General features: G+C 40.9%; 1 protein-coding gene across 3 annotated transcripts; it reads right to left on the bottom strand.

The window, feature by feature from the left end:
• Positions 1-35: 35 nt before the first annotated feature.
• LOC117297473 lies at positions 36-17,720 on the bottom strand. Of its 3 annotated transcripts, none has more exons than XM_033780532.1 (6): positions 17,555-17,720; positions 10,386-12,959; positions 10,145-10,279; positions 8,904-9,122; positions 2,330-2,405; positions 36-541 (listed from the first exon to the last, which is right to left on the bottom strand). In XM_033780532.1, the coding sequence occupies exons 2-6, from the start codon at positions 12,951-12,953 to the stop codon at positions 417-419; spliced, it is 3,123 nt and encodes a 1,040-aa protein (XP_033636423.1). In that variant the 5' UTR covers positions 12,954-12,959; positions 17,555-17,720; the 3' UTR covers positions 36-416. The 3 variants fall into 3 exon arrangements, 2 of the variants coding, with proteins under 2 accessions (XP_033636423.1, XP_033636424.1); XR_004519889.1 differs by lacking the exon at positions 36-541 and adding an exon at positions 8,386-8,607; XM_033780533.1 differs by lacking the exons at positions 36-541; positions 2,330-2,405 and adding an exon at positions 8,311-8,607.
• Positions 17,721-18,096: the final 376 nt, after the last annotated feature.

Below are 18,096 nucleotides of genomic sequence, written 5' to 3' on the forward strand. Positions count from 1 at the left end.
CATCATTTTAGTAGGGCGCCCTTGCTAAAAGTAAAGAAGGTTACTTTCCATCCCCTCCGAAAACAAATAGGTAAATAGGTTAAATATACACAACCAACTCTGGTAACTGACTTTGGTCAACTTGTGCAAATTTCTACCTTCAAATTAAATTATACTTTTTACCAACTGGTACTCTTGCCAACTTAATCATGCTCCGCTAATTAAAATAAATACTTACTATTCTATTGTTTATTTCATTTACAAATTTGTTCAAATTACCGCGCATGAGGTTGTTTAGCATAATCAGTAAAGAGTCTCAATTATAAGAAGAATATTGGTTTACCAGCCAAAAGTGCGGAGTAATGTTCATTCCTCCTCAACTGCTTTGCAATGAGTTGAGCTTTACAATTTTAAACTTGGAGTGAGTTGTTATTGTTTTATGGTTTTTCGTCTTGGTGTGTTATGCCATGGATATCAAACTTCGCATTGTCACCTGCAGTTATCACAGTCACCCTGTTTGACGTTTCTCCAACTGAAATACTGGGATTTAATGACGGGACATCTGAAATTTACAAAGAATTATGAGGCTTAATACTTAATGACAAATCAACAGAGGGCGCACTGAAAATACCAGGGGGAAAATAGTTCTCTGTAATATTTGTTATCTTGTTATACTTTGTTCATATACATAGGCTACACACTTTTAGTCGTTAATTATTCTTTTTAGTATTTTTTCATAAATTTTCGTTTATCATGTGATACTTTTATGCAACTTAATGTTATAACTGTACTGCGCATTGATATGAAAGTTTTTCAAGCTCACTCTTTGCAAGGCGGTAAACAACGCAAACTGCAGAAATGGAGACACATGTGGAAAGAACATGTTGCCTAGTTTTGACAGGAGCTTTGACCTGGGAAGGGCTTTCATTTCGTACTCTGATTTACTTTAACACAGCGGAGGCTTGGCTGGTGAGTTTTATGTATTTCTTGCCCATATTGTGGATTTATTCATGTGTTAATGCTGTACGTGCGATTTTAGTTTGTTACCTTTAACTATAATAAGCGTTGTATTTTGTATTGTCTATTGACATCTTCAATACATCCCACGGTACTAAAGCATGTACTTCTCGATATAACATGTTCACTATCCAGGAACAGAGTGTCATCTGTGTGTTTGAAGCTTCGACAACTTACAAAACACAAAATCGTTTGTCCAAATAAAGCAACAGTGACAACATTGTGAATGTCTGGTTAATTGTCCTGCAGGGGTTAGTGTCATTTCTAGGATTTAAGGGAATTGCATATTGGTTTGCGGTAACACCATGTACGTGCGTAACTACTTGCCAAGTTACAGTTCTATAACTTATAAGAACAAACTCTACCTGGCAAGTGAATAATAATAATAATTGTGGCTTCTTATAAAGCGCACATGTCCGTCACCCAGGCTCCTGGCGCTGTAACATACCGTATTTCCTGCCAGATGTGGGACTACGTATGAATTATGAGACCTAATTCTGATAGCACCATGTCATGCTTTACAAGATGCTGTGGTGCAATTTGCTGCCGATCGGACCAGGAACACCGGGGCAAGCCCCTTCTCTTTTCGATAAGTGCGCACTGAGTTCTTTTACATGCGTTACATAACACATTGGGACAAACGGCTTAACGTCCCATCCGAAGGACGAAGCAATGGTTAAGTGTCTTGCTTAATGACACAAGTGTCACGGCTGGGGATTCGAACCCTCACTCTGCGGATCAGAAACACCAGAGTTTGAATTCGGTCCTCTCAACCGCTCGGCCACGACACACGGTGTTACCGCAAACCAAATATATTGAGTGTCATCGTTACGGTAACCAGTAAATATACAATTAAAATAGGTCAGATTTGTTTTGCCAGCTTCAGAAAGTAATTGGTTTCCAATTCATTTTTTTAAAGCCGTCTAGGTCACTTATTTTTTGTGGCACCTCAAAAAGCTCTCTGCACCAGTACTGTATTATGAGACCCGCTAGCTATGGGATACTGGACTAATTCCCTTAGACATTCATACTTTAAATTTGATGTTAATGTCACTTTGGGTAGGGATGTACCAAAGACCACAATAATGGGAAAAAAGAGGGAAAAGATATGCACTGGTAGCCTGTCTCTCGAATGACTGAGACTGATGAGAGGCCAAGTGTTGATAATGTTACAATATTGTTCATTTCCTTTTTTAAGTTTTGAATTTTAAATAGTACCCCCCTGAATAGTGAAAGGCCTCAATGCGTGTTTTGAGGACTTTGCTTTCATGCGCATTGATAAACTTTGTCATTGCCCTCTTTTTAATATCGTAACTTGGTTAATTAGACGTACCTCCAGACGTTCTGCTAGTGCTCAGTGATGGACTTAGTTCGGGTGACGAGCATCGTCGTCCACAATTTACCCGAAGCTAAACAGAATTGTGTAAAATATGTTTCAATTAAAACATGCTGGTATAACTGTGCTTTTAGAAGCTGCAGGTCGATAATTTTACTAGTCATTGACGCTCCCGTACTTTGGATCTCTTCCAATAAATGTTTTAAAGGGCAGTGGACAATATTGGTAAATACTAAAAATAATTATTAGCATAAAACCTTTCTTACTGACGAGTAATGGGGAGAGGTTGATGGTATTAAAACATTGTGAGAAACGGTTACCTCTGAAGTGCCATAGTGTTCGAGAAAGAAGTAATTTTCCACGAATTTGATTTTGAGACCTCAGATTTAGAACTTGAGGTCTCGAAATCAACCATCTAAACGCACACAACTTCGTGTGACAAGTGTGTTTTTTTCTTTCACTATTATCTCGCAAGTTCGATGACCGATTGAGCTCAAATTTTCACAGGTTTGTTATTTTATGCATATGTTGAGATACACCAACTGTGAAGGCTAGTCTTTGACAATTACCAATAGTGTCCACTGCCTTTAAATATTAGTACATGTAAAGTTTTAGTCACAACTTGTATCGCCGCCGCGCAGTTTAGTACATCTTGGTAATGGTCTCATTGATAAGTGATTGGTTGCTGAATCATCAGTGTGTGGGTTCGACACTTATGTCGACACTTATGTCGACAAGCAAGGCACTTATCCATTGTTGCTTCTCTTAGGTCGGGTGTATCAATGGAAATCTGAGAGGGCTGAGATAGAAATGAGTTTGCTTACCCCCATTGGCGCTACTTTTGGCAGATTGGGGATTGTATGCTCCACAGGGAGTTGGGAAAGTTTGAGGAATGATGGCATATATGCCTGATTCGCATGGTTAATTGTGTGGAAGTGCCTTGATCTACATATGATGCCCTGTGAAAGAAACGCCTTGGGATTATAATCAACAGCATGCCAGCAACAGCTTAAAATAATGATTGTTAGTGCCAAAATCACCCCCTATGTGTGTATAGCGCCCCCTCTTGACAAGGACACTATCCAGGATGTCGAGACCGTAGTGAAATACAGTTTTTCAACCTCTCTCCGTAACGATTGACACTTCTATACTCAGTTTCGCTAAGGTAAAGCATAGTTTATTGTTTTAAAGTTATAAAAGGTGAATATAGTAGGCAAGGCATAATTTCTGAAAATAATAAGGGTCTTGAATCACCAGAAAGTAAAACCTGACTCTAGCGTGTTTATTTGTTGAGTGTTGGGAACTCTTTTCTCATATCACCGTCTCGCCATACAACACCGAATACAGAGGGCGCCTTTCAAAATGGCGACATGAATGTTGTGAATCTGGAATTCGGCAGGAACATTAGTTGAAAAACTATTCATTAAGAAATTGAGTTTCATCAGAATTAAGTAAAATGGAAGATCAGGATCCGTGGCTATCACAACCTGGTGCAAGTCCAGTAGGAGCAGCAGCTGCTGCTGCTGCAATCACGTACATGTAAGTGAAGAAGGAAATCTCCTTTCATCTTTTCTTCAACAACAAGGGGAGTCAATGACACAACAAAATCAGCTTATGAAATTGCTAGTTGAATGTCACATGAGGTCATCTCTCCCACAAAGACAAAGACAACCTTTCAGTGGCAACCCGCTTGATTGGCATGCTTTTGTACGGGCATTTGAGCATACCATTGAGTCAAAGACCAACAATGACAAGGATAAACTGTATTATTTAGAGCAGTATACCAAAGGGGAAGCGAATGCCATCGTGAAGAGTTGTATGTATGGTGATGATTCTGCACAAGCACTCTTTAAGGCAAAACATCTGCTGCAAAAGAAGTTTGGTGATAAACATCGCATCATGGACAGCATGGTATCGAAAGCTGTTAACTGGCCGAACCGGAAGACAAAGACGAGCTTCACCGCTATGCAGTATTTATCACTGAGCTGCATAATCTGGCAAAGGATCTTGAAATGGAGCAAGAAATTAATCATTCGCAGAATATTCGGATGATTACATCAAGATTGCCATACAAGCTAAGAGATAGATGGAGGAACAAAGCCGATGACATTCAAGAAGAACAAAATAGAAGTTTCATTTTTTATGACGTCGTCGTCTTCGTCAATAAGCAAGCACGCATCCTGTGCAACCCTGTGTATGGAGACATAGGCGGTGGTAGAGTTAGTGACAAAGGAAGTAATGTCAAGCCCAATTCGAGACCTACCAAGACACCATCAAGTACCAGTCTCTACACAGCCACAAGTGGTGATGCTGCTGATCAAGCCAAAGATGCATGCATGTTCTGCAGTGATGCCAGCCATTATTTGAGTGAATGCCAGTCACTCGCAAGCAAGCCATATGAAGAAAGATTTGAGTTCTGTCGCTCCAAAGGCTTGTGTTTTGGCTGCTTAAGAGGATCAACACACTTTGCAAAGAATTGCAGAAAGAGGCAGAAATGTAACAAATGCAACAGATGGCATCCGACTGTGTTACACAGAGAGTGGGAAGACAAGTCTGCCCAACAACAAATGGACCCAAAAAAGAGCACAGAAAATACTGGTTGTGCAAAAACCCACGAGGAAAAACATGAAGTAAAAACAGACAACGTCAAATGTGGATTGACAAACTCGGACAATCAAAATATGTCTGCAGAGTCCCTCCCAGGAGTGGTACCAGTAATTTTGAGGTCACGGAGGACAGGCATACAGACAAAGACATACGCCTTTTTGGACTCCGGAAGTAATGCAGTATTTTGTGCTGATGCAGTGATGGACAGGCTAAAAGAAAAAGGAAAAGCCATCAATATCCAAGTACAGACTTTGACTGATGAGAAGGTTGTGACAGGTCGTGTTGTAAAAGATTTGGAGATTATGGACCTGCATACTCAAACAGTCATCAGCCTACCAGACGTTTATACCCAGGCGCACATACCAGTTGCTGCGAAAGACAGACCAGTTGCTGCGAAATGGCCATACCTACATCGTGTTGAATTGCCATCCATAGATGCAGAAGTGGGACTGTTAATTGGAAACAATGTCCTGAAAGCGGTAGAACCACTCGAAGTTATCAACAGTGAGAACGGTGGCCCTTTCGCTTGTCGATCAGTCCTTGGTTGGCAGGTTTATGGGTCAACAAAAAATCAAGAACATAACAGAGTCATCTCCCATAGAGTAAAAGTTAAAGTCAGAGATGATGTTGAAGAAAAGTTGGAGAAGCTGTTCAACTATGACTTCAATGAAAGGCTCATTGATGATCAGCCAGAGAAATCAAAGGAAGATTTGCTTTTCACCAAGAAGGTGGAAAATTCTATCAGAGTCGTTGATGGGCATTATGAGATTGCTCTTCCACTGAAAAATGAAGAAGTGAAAATGCCAAATAACAGACTGCAGGCAGAGCAAAGAGCAGCCCATTTGCAAAGAAAATTCCTGAGACAACCACAACTCCAGAGTGAATACACCAGCTACATGAAGTCAATGTTAACCAAGGGCCACATTGTGGTATCTTCCTCACCATGGTGTTGTGCATCCACAAAAAAACAAGCTAAGGGTGGTGTATGATTGTACAGCCAGCTACAAAGGTGTCTCCCTCAATAAACAGTTGTTACAGGGGCCGGATTTAACAAATAGCTTGGTTGGTGTGCTGACAAGATTTCGACGGGACAAGGTTGCCATCATGGCTGATATTGAGGGCATGTTTTCTCAAGTCCTTGTGCCAAGAGAGGACAAAGACCTGCTGAGGCTGTTGTGGTGGCAAGATGGTGATGTGACTAAACCACTGACAGATTACCGCATGAAAGTACATATCTTTGGAGCAGTTTCTTCTCCTTTATGTGCAAACTACGCCTTGAAGAGAACGGCAGAGAGCCAAGCAAAAACCTTTGGCAAAGAAGTAGCCCAAGTAATTCAACGCAACTTCTACGTCGATGATTGCTTGTGTTCGACACCCACGGTGCCAGAGGCAGTGAAGATGGTGGAAGATTTAACGGAAAGTTGTAGAAGAGGAGGCTTCCATCTAACAAAGTGGGTGAGCAATGAAAGGAAAGTTTTGGAGAACATCCCAGAAGATGAGCGTGCTAAGGGTGTCCGAGATTTGAACATCGATATTGAGAAGTTACCCACAGAGAGAGCACTCGGCATGATGTGGTCCATAGAAGACGATGAGTTTGGATTCAGAATTCAAATGAAGGACAAACCCCCAGCAAGAAGAGGAATTTTATCCATAGTGAGCTCCGTCTATGATCTCATAGGATGCGTCTCTCCAGCTGTGCTCCCAGCTAAACAACTTCTGCAAGCCATGTGCCGATTAAAGTTAGGATGGGACGAAAAAATCCCAGCAAATCTAGAAGAGAAGTGGCAGACTTGGCAGACAGAAATGCCAAAGCTAGCAGAATTCAAAATGGACAGATGCATGAAGCCAGAAGGGTTTGAGGATGAGCGACTCAAGTCAGTCACCGCTCATCACTTTGCTGATGCTAGTGAGTCAGGCTACGGCACTGTTTCGTACTTGAGATTGGAGAATGATGTTGGAGAAGTTAAGACTTTTGTAGCTAACAGATTAGCAGTTATCCTTGATGGTTCCAACCCAACTCAGTGTCGCCATGTTTGCTCTAGAGGAAAAAATGTTGGGCAATTTCTCCAGATGGTAGAGTGGAAAGATGGCCCAAAGTTTCTACATCAGCAGGAAGATGAATGGCCCTCAAGAATAGAGCTCAATAAGTTTGATGCACCACAAGACCCTGAAGTGATAAGAGTTGTTCTCGCAACTAATCTGGTACCAAGCAATACAGAAAAAAGTGGTACTGAAAAAATCATTCTGCACTACTCGGACTGGTTCAGATTGAAGAAAGCAGTTTGCTGGATACTAAGATTTGGAAGATGGATGAAAGTAAAGCACAAGTCGGGCCAACCCTCACAAGATATGAAGGGTGCACTCACTTTGAAGGAGCTGTAAATGGCTGAGAACAAAATTTTGCAATATGTTCAAAGTACGACATATGCAGATGAGATTAAAGTGCTAAGGAGCAGGGATGATGAAGATGGAGATGGGAATACACTTTCAAAGGGTGTAAAAAAGACAAGCCCCATCTACAAAATGGATCCAATCCTGAAAGACGGACTGTTACGAGTAGGAGGAAGACTGAGCAGAGCATTGTTGTCGGATAATGCAAAGCATCCCATTATCCTTCCCAAAGCTGGTCATGTTTCTACCTTGATCTTGAGACATGTTCACAAGATGTGTGGGCATAGTGGAAGGAACCATGTACTTTCCAGTCTACAGCAGAAATACTGGATGCCAGGTGCCAATACGTCAGTTAGGCGGATAATTGGAAAATGTGTGACATGCAGGAAGCAGAGAGCCAGAGTAATGGAACAAAAGATGGCTGATCTGCCCTCTGATAGGCTTCGACCAGACGAGCCCCCCTTCACTAGAGTAGGAATGGACTATTTCGGCCCATTTGATGTAAAGAGAGGAAGAAGTGTAGTGAAGCGGTATGGCGTCATGTTTACCTGTCTAGCCTCACGAGCAGTACACATTGAAAAAGCAGATTCTCTGGACACCGATTCATGCATTGATGCAATACGGAGGTTCATTGCCCTCAGAGGAAATGTGAAAGAGATGAGGTCAGACAATGGAACCAATTTGGTTGGCGCAGAAAAGGAACTCAGAAACGAAATAGAAGGTTGGAATAAAACCCAACTTAACAACGCCTTGCTGCAAAGGAGCATTAAGTGGACCTTCAACCCCCCCGCGGGGTCCCATCATGGCGGCATATGGGAAAGGCAGATAAGAACCGTTAGAAAAGTGCTCTTCTCCCTGATGAGTCAGCAAACATTGTCTGGATGGTGTGAACGACCTGGAAGCATTGACCCCAAACCACTTGCTTACTTTGAGGTCAGCCAATCAGCTACCCCCAGTAGTCACCCGGGATACGGACATATATGCTCGGCGAAGATGGAGGCAGGTCCAGTATCTCGCGGATGTGTTTTGGCGGAGATGGGTAAAGGAATACTTACCACAGCTTCAGGAGAGACAGAAGTGGATTCGCCCCAAGTTGAACATCAAGGTTGGAGATTTGGTGCTGGTAGTGGATACATCTACTTCAAGGAATTCCTGGCCACTTGGTAGAGTCGTGCGTACTATGCCGGATAAGGATGGATTTGTGCGACGTGTGGAGGTGAGAACCAGCGTGAATGTGTACACCAGACCGATTTCCAAGTTGTGTTTGTTATTGGAAGCTGACAATTGAGAGAGCAGACAAGCCATGCAAGGAGTATAATATCTGGATTCCAAGTGAAAAGTTTTGCTTCGTTTGTGAAAATTTTGCATTTTTGATAGAGGATCATCAGAACATGACAGCGGCAGCACGGAGCAAGTTTGAGCGAGGGACTATTGTCGACCACTGTGACATTTTGCCTAGTACAATTGTCCATAGGATGTATTGCATGCAATTGGTGGTAACCATCGAGTGGTCTGACAAAATGGTCGCTGCTCGAACCTGCCCTGGGTTTCGGTTCTCTAAGTTTGTTCATACCTGCGGCGTCAGATGAACCTTGTGGTATTTGCCCAGATCCATGAACGTCTCATACTGCATATTAGCAGTGGGAAACTGCTTGTCGTCACCGCACACCTTCAGAACTCTCAGGCGGTCCTCCTTGCTACAAACACGGCACACTGGCCCACAGGTGTACGGTAGCTTGGGGAAATCCATCTTGCGAATTTCCTCAAGATGCTGCCGGATATATCGAAGAATCTTTTGCAAGGAGACAAAACAAAAACATACACATAAATGCAGAGGTAGCTGTGCAGTGGAAATCATTCACAACCTGCACAGTATCACTTATTGTCTTATATATAGCCCCCTAAATATTTCATATATTTTTTTTAAAGTCTGGCTGTGAAAGCAAGGACACTTAGAAAATAAACTTAAAGGCAATTTAACCCCGTACCTTCGATTTTGGAACCGTTTATTTGCTTTAAAATTAACATGCGGAAATTTCATTTAAAGATGGTCGCGTTTTTGAGATATCGCCGCATTACCGGAGCTTTTCAGTTTCAAATTTAAAAACTGATATTCTTTTAACCACATTACTCCGAGGTGAAATGTTCCTCAGATTGCTTTACACTATCGAAAGCTGTTGAATAGTGTTAGGAGTGTACCAAACGCATACCTTAATAGTAATTATACTCATAGAGAAAAGACAAGGAAGATATTTTTGAGTTTAGATGTGGAAAGAAAACCTCAGAGATTTTCTAAAGGGAAAACCCAGACTTTCCAGGTAGGGACTGAAAACCCAATCCACACGGTGCCCCCAGATGATTCGAAGAAGCGCCCTATAGGTAAGTATAAAGCCCGGTTCATACTTCCTGCGAACGCGAATGCGAAGCGAATGTTGACGTCACAAATTCGCAACGAACAATTCGCAGCAGTTGAACTCTGCTCTACTCCCTTGCGAATAATTGCTGCGAAAGGAGGGTGTGACGTCAAATTCACGTCAAATTCGCTTCGCATTCGCATTCGCAGGAAGTATGAACCGGGCTTTAGGCAAAGAAAGATGCCACTACGCCAGCCTGACTACACCATTTACAAGAAAATAAAAGTTACGTTTCGAGATAGAATCTCGGTTTTTCTTTGGCCTGAAAATATTTTTATATTAATAAAGGAGATGCATAAATTTCATCAAACGAAATACCATATAAATGCAGTACACTTATCTTCCAACTGGTATTTAATGGTTATATTTCAAGGGAGATGAAATCGGGTACTTTTCATACCTTGAGTGAGCAACAGTTGTGACGATCATAGAGTATAGTCACTTGTATTGTATTCTGCGAGAGCGACATCTTCTGTAATCTCATAGTGTAAAAATTGGCTTGCTGATATCTGAAACGCCCTCTCGTGTTATAAACCTGCAGACAGAAAACGTATAGTTACACGCTAATGGGAAGCTGAAACAGAAAACAGCGAAATGTTATTATCAACATTTTCAATACAAAGAAACTTGGTCACACTCACCAGTTCACCAGTGTCTCTATCACACCAACATTTCGCAAGAAGGCGATGGAAGATTGAGTCAGCAGATACGTAACCGAAGTCAAAGACATACTCTTCATCCTGTTGGGATGGTTCCCAGAAGTCCTCATTGTCTCCATTGAACTCCGGGAGATGACTTGGTACGATGAAGTAGCCCGAAAGCTCTGGTGTGGTTGTTGATTGTCCGCGAGTGGAGAGAAGGTCACCATTATATGCTGGCTGTGAATAGTCTGTCTCTATACCGGAGTATGGAACAGGTATAGCCAGGTCGTAAGCTTTCATCAATCGTATAACGCAGTGCAGAAGCGAGTCAGATCCAACTACAGACTTGATGAGTCTCAAAGAAGCCACACCTTCGTTTTCCAATACAGACCAGTCATCTGCTTCGGTCAAAATTAGTGAAGCCTTTGGAGGAATGCAGACGACTGTCTTCAGTACATCCAGTAGGTTCTGAGGATTAATTACAACATACTCTTTGAGAATCTCATCATCTTCTCGGTAGATTACGTCTCCCGTGCGGTTCAGCCCGGCCAGGACCTTCTGCAGATCGGTAAGCGTCATGCCATCCTCCGCAATCTCATCAAGGAGATCAGATGTGGTCATGATCCACTCATCTGATTGCAACTCTTTGATTTTGTTAAGGATGCTCAGGTATCGGATAGGAAACAACTCGTTCATCAGCGGTGTTGTCTTGGCAGTGTTTAAAATAGCCTGACGTAGGATCATCCCATGCTCGTCCATCGGTTTAGAATTCTCCACTATGTAGACAGGTCCCTTGTCACCATTGATTGCCAATATGCTGCAGAAGTCATTGTAGAGTTGGCCGTCAACTCGAGTCGAGAAGCTGTCAACAAACTCCTTCGTGACGCTGTCTCGATGGGTACCAACAATGAAAATCAGGGTGGTTGGATTCTTGGAGTGAGCTTTCAAGGTAAACAGCCACTGCCGCAAACGATCAAGCTGCCAGTCTTCGTTCTCCATGGCAGTCTTTAATGAGAATACCAGAAGGTATACTGCTTCCGCTGGCCTGAAAAATTGCTGCATTGTTTGGTAAACACTGTCCCCAGCATTGTCCCAGAAATGTAGCTTAATGGTTACAGGGTTGTCTTTATTTGCGGAATCCATCAGGAAGTGTCGGATAGTTGAAATCGGAATACCCTGATTGTTTTCCAAATGCCAAACCTTCTTGGCAACCAAGAAGTCGTAAAATAAAAACCCAAGAGCAGCAAGCACAGAGCAGACAATAGATAGAACATCCCCATTTCTAATTACCAACCTCCAACCAACTAGGTGACCAAGTGTGATACCTACGGCGAAGCCAAACGTTTTCTTCACATGGTATGGAAGTTTAAGCTTCCTTTTAGCCACAATCTTGCGGCCTTTTAGAACTCCGTGGGCGTTACCGATCCCCATAAACATACCAATTATTACATCAGACACATGGTAAGTAAATAACTGGTGCGGTTGAATGAACAGACACATGAACGTCAACAGAGTGAAGAGAATCAACGAGTACATCCTGATGTTTTTTTGAGACGGGTTTATATTGAGTCCACCACGCAACATTAATAAGCCTATCAGGTTCCCAATGCATATTGCAACTGCAGCCTTAGTGTGCTTATGGACAACTGACTGATGTGTCATAAGGCAGAAAGCTATGGCCAATCCACTTCGACAGCCAGTGCCACAAAGCAGCCCAAACAACAGGCTTAGGACACACAAGCCAGGAGCCAAGCATACAAAGGCCAACACATCCCACCACCAACAAGGCGTGACCACCTGAGCGCTATCTACAACAAGGCTGACGTTTTCTTTTGCAGTTACGGCAACGTCGATTGCAATAATTTGTAATCCAACAGACGTTATGAACCGATAGGAGGAATTAAAGTCGCCTTTGAAAACAGGGACAGAAGCAAAAACAGAGAGCCAGCAAACAACCCCGTATCCATCGTTAATAAAAGGACTCAAAATTAACATTAGAGCGGCTGGGGCTGAGAGCTTGATCTGATAAACCATGCAGAGTGATAGCTGTAGAATTGCTTTAAATACTTTCTCGTGTGTAAGACATGATGAAGTGCAGTTTTTAGTTTCCTTGCGTTTGATCTTGCTTTGGAAACTTAGTAGCTTAGAGTCCACTGTAGTTGGTTTATCTTTGTGTAAAGTTCCACCTAAACTGTCTATGCTCTTACACACACACCAAGCGGCGTTCAGGCCAGGGTCGTCTGCCGAAGTACACACACCCTCGTCGCAAAGTTTCCAAGTCGGATCACGATCTGATGTCTCGCAAATAGTGATCTCGATGCCCTCCGTAGCTTGTGGTGCTGCCTGGGGATCACACACATCTCCTTGAAGGTAATGCAGGGTACTAGATTTGCCAACACCCTTGTCTCCAATGGTGAGGATTCTGAGCCGATTACACGGCAGGGATCCATAGTTGAGAGCTTTGCGGTAGTCTTGGTGTAAGCGATGATCGAGGGCAAGTACACTGCGATTGAAACTGCGACTGAAGCCACAGAAACCACCGAGATAAGACAAAAAATTTGAATCCATGTCAACCTGCAGATAACGGAAAATCAAACAACATTGTTATACCTCGGTAACAATCTGTGAAGTTTCATTGGTCGAGAACCAATCATGCGCAACAAAAATGCATGTTACATGGCTCGACGGGCCGGGTAACATGAAAAGTGATGTACACCGGTATACATCACCTTGATCGTTCTCGGCGTTGGTCGATTTCCAGCGCTGTGTACGAAACAACCGCGGATTCGAGGGATTTGTTTCTTGTTCGTCTGCTTATTAAACAATGGATCGTCGTAATAATGTTTGAAGATGACAGAACTTCGAGAAGAGGAATAACAATTATACAAAGGTTTAACAAAACAAGTGTTGTATGCTGTGACTGGTCCATGGGTTTGGTACACTCTCGGGTGCCATTTCCCACCTCGAGTGTACAAAACGCCATGGAACCCGTCACAGCGTGCAACAATTGTATACTGTAGCTTAAGATTTCTGATTTAGAATTCATGAATGGGCTTCAGATGTAAGAGACCATTTCGAACAAATAATCATCTATCAAATCGTTGCGGTAACACAAACGATTCAAACTGCCTATAACCACCGGGATAGGTCGGAGCATGGTTTAGTGGTAAGATACATGCTCTAGCAATGCAAATGTCATTGGTTCGAATCTCGTGGATTTGCCTGTGGGTTTTTTTTTCAGCCGAACTCGGGAAAGAGCTGACTTACGGTGCTCAATACACGTCGGTGTAACATGTGTAAGGGCCATACAACTTATACAATGGTAAATACATGTAGTTACAATTTTTTCCAAATAAGTTTGACTCAACTCGATAAATTTTCAAAATATGACTGGCTGATATTAAGATTACTGCTATCCAGGCTTGCTACATATTAATATTATAGACCACGGCATATATAACAGGTTCACATTAAACTACACTTTTACACATTTCACATTTGTTTTTAATACATAGCATTTTTTTCTTAAAGTTGTCTCTAAAATGTTAAAATCATGCTATTTTTCTTCATAAAATATTGCATGAGGCACAAAGTTAGAACCTGGTGAACTTAAACAAAATTATTTACAATTTTTTTCTTAATTCATTTTTGTTAGCAAACCAGTTTGCCAAATCGTGTACTCATACTTATTGCTGCATCATACCATAATAACAAAAATACGCACACCATTTTATTAAAGTCACCTGGAAACAGAATTTGTATTGTTTAAAACATAAGAGTATACAATTTTAAGTAACAATAATAAAAAAAATTGTAATTGTTTGTCAAGATTTATATGTTTGAAAAATAGATAAAGTTGTTTGGGGGTTGACCCCGCCTACCCCTTTTTTGACGTCATCAAGGCAGACTTTGCCTTGATGCGCAGAGCAAACACACGTGCAAATTACATGCAAGTCCAAGTCGTGGGTTTGTACGATCCGAAAAAAAGTTTTGTTCTTGCATTTTTCCGGCAATGCCGGATGCAGCAAAACAACTAAAGATGGGGTCAGTCTGCATGGCTGGCCAGACTCACAAGAGCAATAGTGCCTATGTTCCGGTCCGACGTCTTTTTCAGCGCTGTGCAGCATTTTCTCTTCAAATATTGCGCCTCGATTGACGTCACGAACAGCGCCCTCTCGGGTCGGGGCCTACTCTTAAATTTGTAAATAAGATAAGAACATTTTTTTAACCTTAGTTAACTGTTTATTCACATTCCACTCATCAAAACACATATATTAGTGACAAAAGGTTTGTTTTGACAAAATACCACTTCCAGGTGACTTTAACAATTATGTACTTCAATATTTGGAAAGCTGACAAAAATAACAGTTTAATTGTGGTTCGAATTGATATAATTTAGGTCAAGGGATAGATTTTTCTATCAAGGTTTTTCTATCCCTTGTTCCTCAAGCCCAGCCAAAAAGATGAGGGGACAGAATTTTCTATCCCTTGTTCCTCATATCCAGCAAAGAAAGAGGAGGGGATAGATTTTGTTTTGTCCCTTGGACTACAAACATGACAAAATGTGCGTTATTTTGCCAACAAATATCTGTAATTTATAAACTTTTTAATTTTTAGCTTTACAAAACTAGATTGATTTCTAAAATCTGGAGCATGTTTTTCACAGTTTAGAGGAAAAAATGGTAGAAGACAAATTTGTTGCTTTAAAATCCTGTTTCGATTGAAATTTTCGGACTTTTATGACAATTTGAAGCAGTAAATTTGAATGTAAAAAAAATGCAGTTAAATGTGAACCTGTTATTTACACTCACAAATAAAGGAATCAATGTGTGGTAAAGAGGTTTTCAACTAGTGGTTTAAACCCAACGAGGCCTGGTTCTTGATAATTTTACCGAGACGAAGTCGAGGTAAATTACCAAGAACCAGGCCTCGGCGGGTTTAAACCACTGGTTGAAAACCGATTCAACACACTTTGATTCCCATTCATAAATACTTTTTCGGTCAAAAACATCATCACTTTTTGGTCAAAAAGTAAAATAAATGCAAACATTATAATTGTTAAATGATTTCTTTCAACACAACACTATCCGGCTATGAAATGGTAAAGCCCTCCGCCGCCCTCGGGTAAACAACTCCTTATATTAGGGAATGCTGTGCGCGTCGCGCGTATCGCGTGATGTGACACTGTTTCAGCCGTTGGTCTCGACCAATAGGAATGAAGAAACTGTCTTAAAAGAACAGGTGCAAGGTCGCGTGTCACGCCCATGAATTAACATTTTTTACCGGTCATAAACAAAGGTTTATACACACCCACGTGACGCGCTCTCCACCAATAGGAATAGCGAAACTGTCTGAGGTATTTATGAATGCAACGTAATGAAATGGTAACCCGATTGCAAATTGTTTTCATTTACTTTGAAACAAAATAGTATCTTCTCCAACGAGGTATTGCTCATGTATAAAAGTGGCAGTCGGATGCCGAGTTTTCCAAACAGGATGAATTTATCACATGGAAACATCTTCTGTAGAAAATAAGCAAGCTTTCGGCGATAACATGATTGTCTCAAATTCAGTGAAACAAATAACAACTGCTTGAAAAGTGACATAAGACGTACAGTTTGTAGTACACTTAGCGTGCAGATATTGGACTCAAGTTTGATTTTTTCCTCGCTCTCAAATCAAGAATACATATCAATTGTTTTGTCAGCGTGCCCTTTTTTGTGTGAAAATGCTATGGGAAGCTTTTGTGTGTATATTCCAAATGCACATTTTTATCTGGCCTCATTTCCCCTAGCGAGACAATGGAAAGGGGATAGTGTAACCAGGCGGTGTTAACGTTTCCCATCACTCTATGTAACTTAAAAAAACTCCATTATCTTAAAAAACAAATGGCTCAGTCTTGACGCCGTACTTTGTTGATCAGGCAGCAATTCTTTTTCTGTACATCAAAATTGCCAATGTCGTAGTTCTTTTCAATGGGGATTTTTGTATAAATCGATTAAAAAGAGGGAACCCATTATTTATCAGGATCTTTTTTTAGGATGGCAATTTTGACGTACAGAACAAATTGCGATCAGGCAAGGAGGGATTGCTTGTCATATTCATAGAAAAGGGAAAAACGTGAACGTACATGGCATGAAAAGTTATAACTTTGACATAGTTTGGTAAGAGTAAATTGGTCACCGAAAACCATGGCAGTATACAAATCATCTGATGAGGCAATTTACCAATGGTCACGTTTGAAAAACAATCACAAATGTTTATCATTATTAATCAAGATAATAATTTCTTTTTTTCGCGGGAGGTTATTATTATTATTATTTATTTGGCAATTCACATAAAAATACAAAATACAAATAATTTAAACGTAAAGGATAAAACTCTTAAAAACAATAAATATATAAATATATACATCTGGATTGGAAAACAGTAAAAAGGGAGATACATCAAGATATAAAAAAGGAGGACAGGCAGTAAAAGAGAAGACAACGGTTAGTTTTGTACAGTACCATAAGGGACACAAACTATTTCGATTTGCTGCAGTCGAAAAACAAAAAAAAGGTAGATGTGTTTGAGTGCTATTTTCCTAACTTTTTGACATAATGGGCCTCTCCGACGAAATTATTTATGTGAATATTTATTATGACACAAGTGAGCTGTCAAAATCAAACAGGTCAGCTTTTTTTAAACTCAAATGTGCACTTCCAAATAATCTTGCTACATATAAATAGGTTTTTCTTAACATATACATATTTATTTTGTTCTAAATATTTATTATATTTTCCAAAGTTTATTTTTACTGTTTTTAAATGTTTGTTAAAGATTCTATTCCTATTTTAAGATTGGATTGATAGGCTTTCGAGTCACAGTGGTTAGGTTCACTTTTATTAATCCTGGCCATCTTTGAATGGGCTTGTCCTGTCTGTTTTTATAATTGTCTTGCTTGATTGCCAGTGCTCTGTCTCACTCAATCATTGGTTTACAATTGTTCTAGATGTCATAAGTTTACATTCATTGTTTCTTATACTGTTATATTTCTTTATTTATATTTCAATATTGTATCTTGTACTGTTTGTTGAAATCTTGGCCGAATAAATAATAATAATAATAATAATAATAATAATAATAATAATAATAATAATAATAATAATAATAATAATAACACTTACCTGAGTTAGTACATTTCCAGTCACGCACTACGTTTTGTCACAGGCAATTCTATTTTTAGGGAAGTGCGGTACTCGGTGTGATGTTTGTGTTTCGCAATCGGTTTGCCAAATGGCCTGGGATTTCCCTGTAAAGGTTAGGTGAAAGTTTATGATTTCTGTATTATGATCGCCGGGTCACACGTAGTCTTGAAGTCAAGACGGTAATTGTTAAGCGCGGTGTGTAGTTACAGCGCGGTGTAGCTACGGGGACGATACACACACCCTCGATCCCAGTATGTGTGTGTGAGTCAGTCGCTGCCCACGCGCTACCTACGACTGTTGCGTGTGTATAATTGCACCGTGACTGTTGCATGAACGGCATACAAATAGGCAGCGCCTAACGACTTGTCATCAAGTCTAGGTCACACGCTGGTGGGGCCTGCGGGGTCCATCGTGGTGTCAGTTCTACTCGGAGGCTTTCCAGGTTATGAACACTGGCTGTGATGTATAAGTGCTCAAACACAATCACGTTGACTTTCTGCCGGTGTGGAAACTGTTCTGCA

Source organism: Asterias rubens, chromosome 12, assembly GCF_902459465.1.
Source record: "Asterias rubens chromosome 12, eAstRub1.3, whole genome shotgun sequence".
NCBI classification, from domain to species: domain Eukaryota; kingdom Metazoa; phylum Echinodermata; class Asteroidea; order Forcipulatida; family Asteriidae; genus Asterias; species Asterias rubens.

Bases quoted from the DNA above. Each gene is read 5' to 3' on its own strand.
- LOC117297473 (XM_033780532.1), bottom strand. From the start codon at position 12,953: ATGGATTCAAATTTTTTGTCTTATCTCGGTGGTTTCTGTGGCTTCAGT. The intron at 9,123-10,144 runs GTATGAAAAGTA...TCCTTGCAAAAG, and splicing joins ACAACTGTTGCTCACTCAAG to ATTCTTCGATATATCCGGCA. The intron at 2,406-8,903 runs GTATGAACAAAC...AATTCTGTTTAG, and splicing joins AGGTTCATCTGACGCCGCAG to CTTCGGGTAAATTGTGGACG.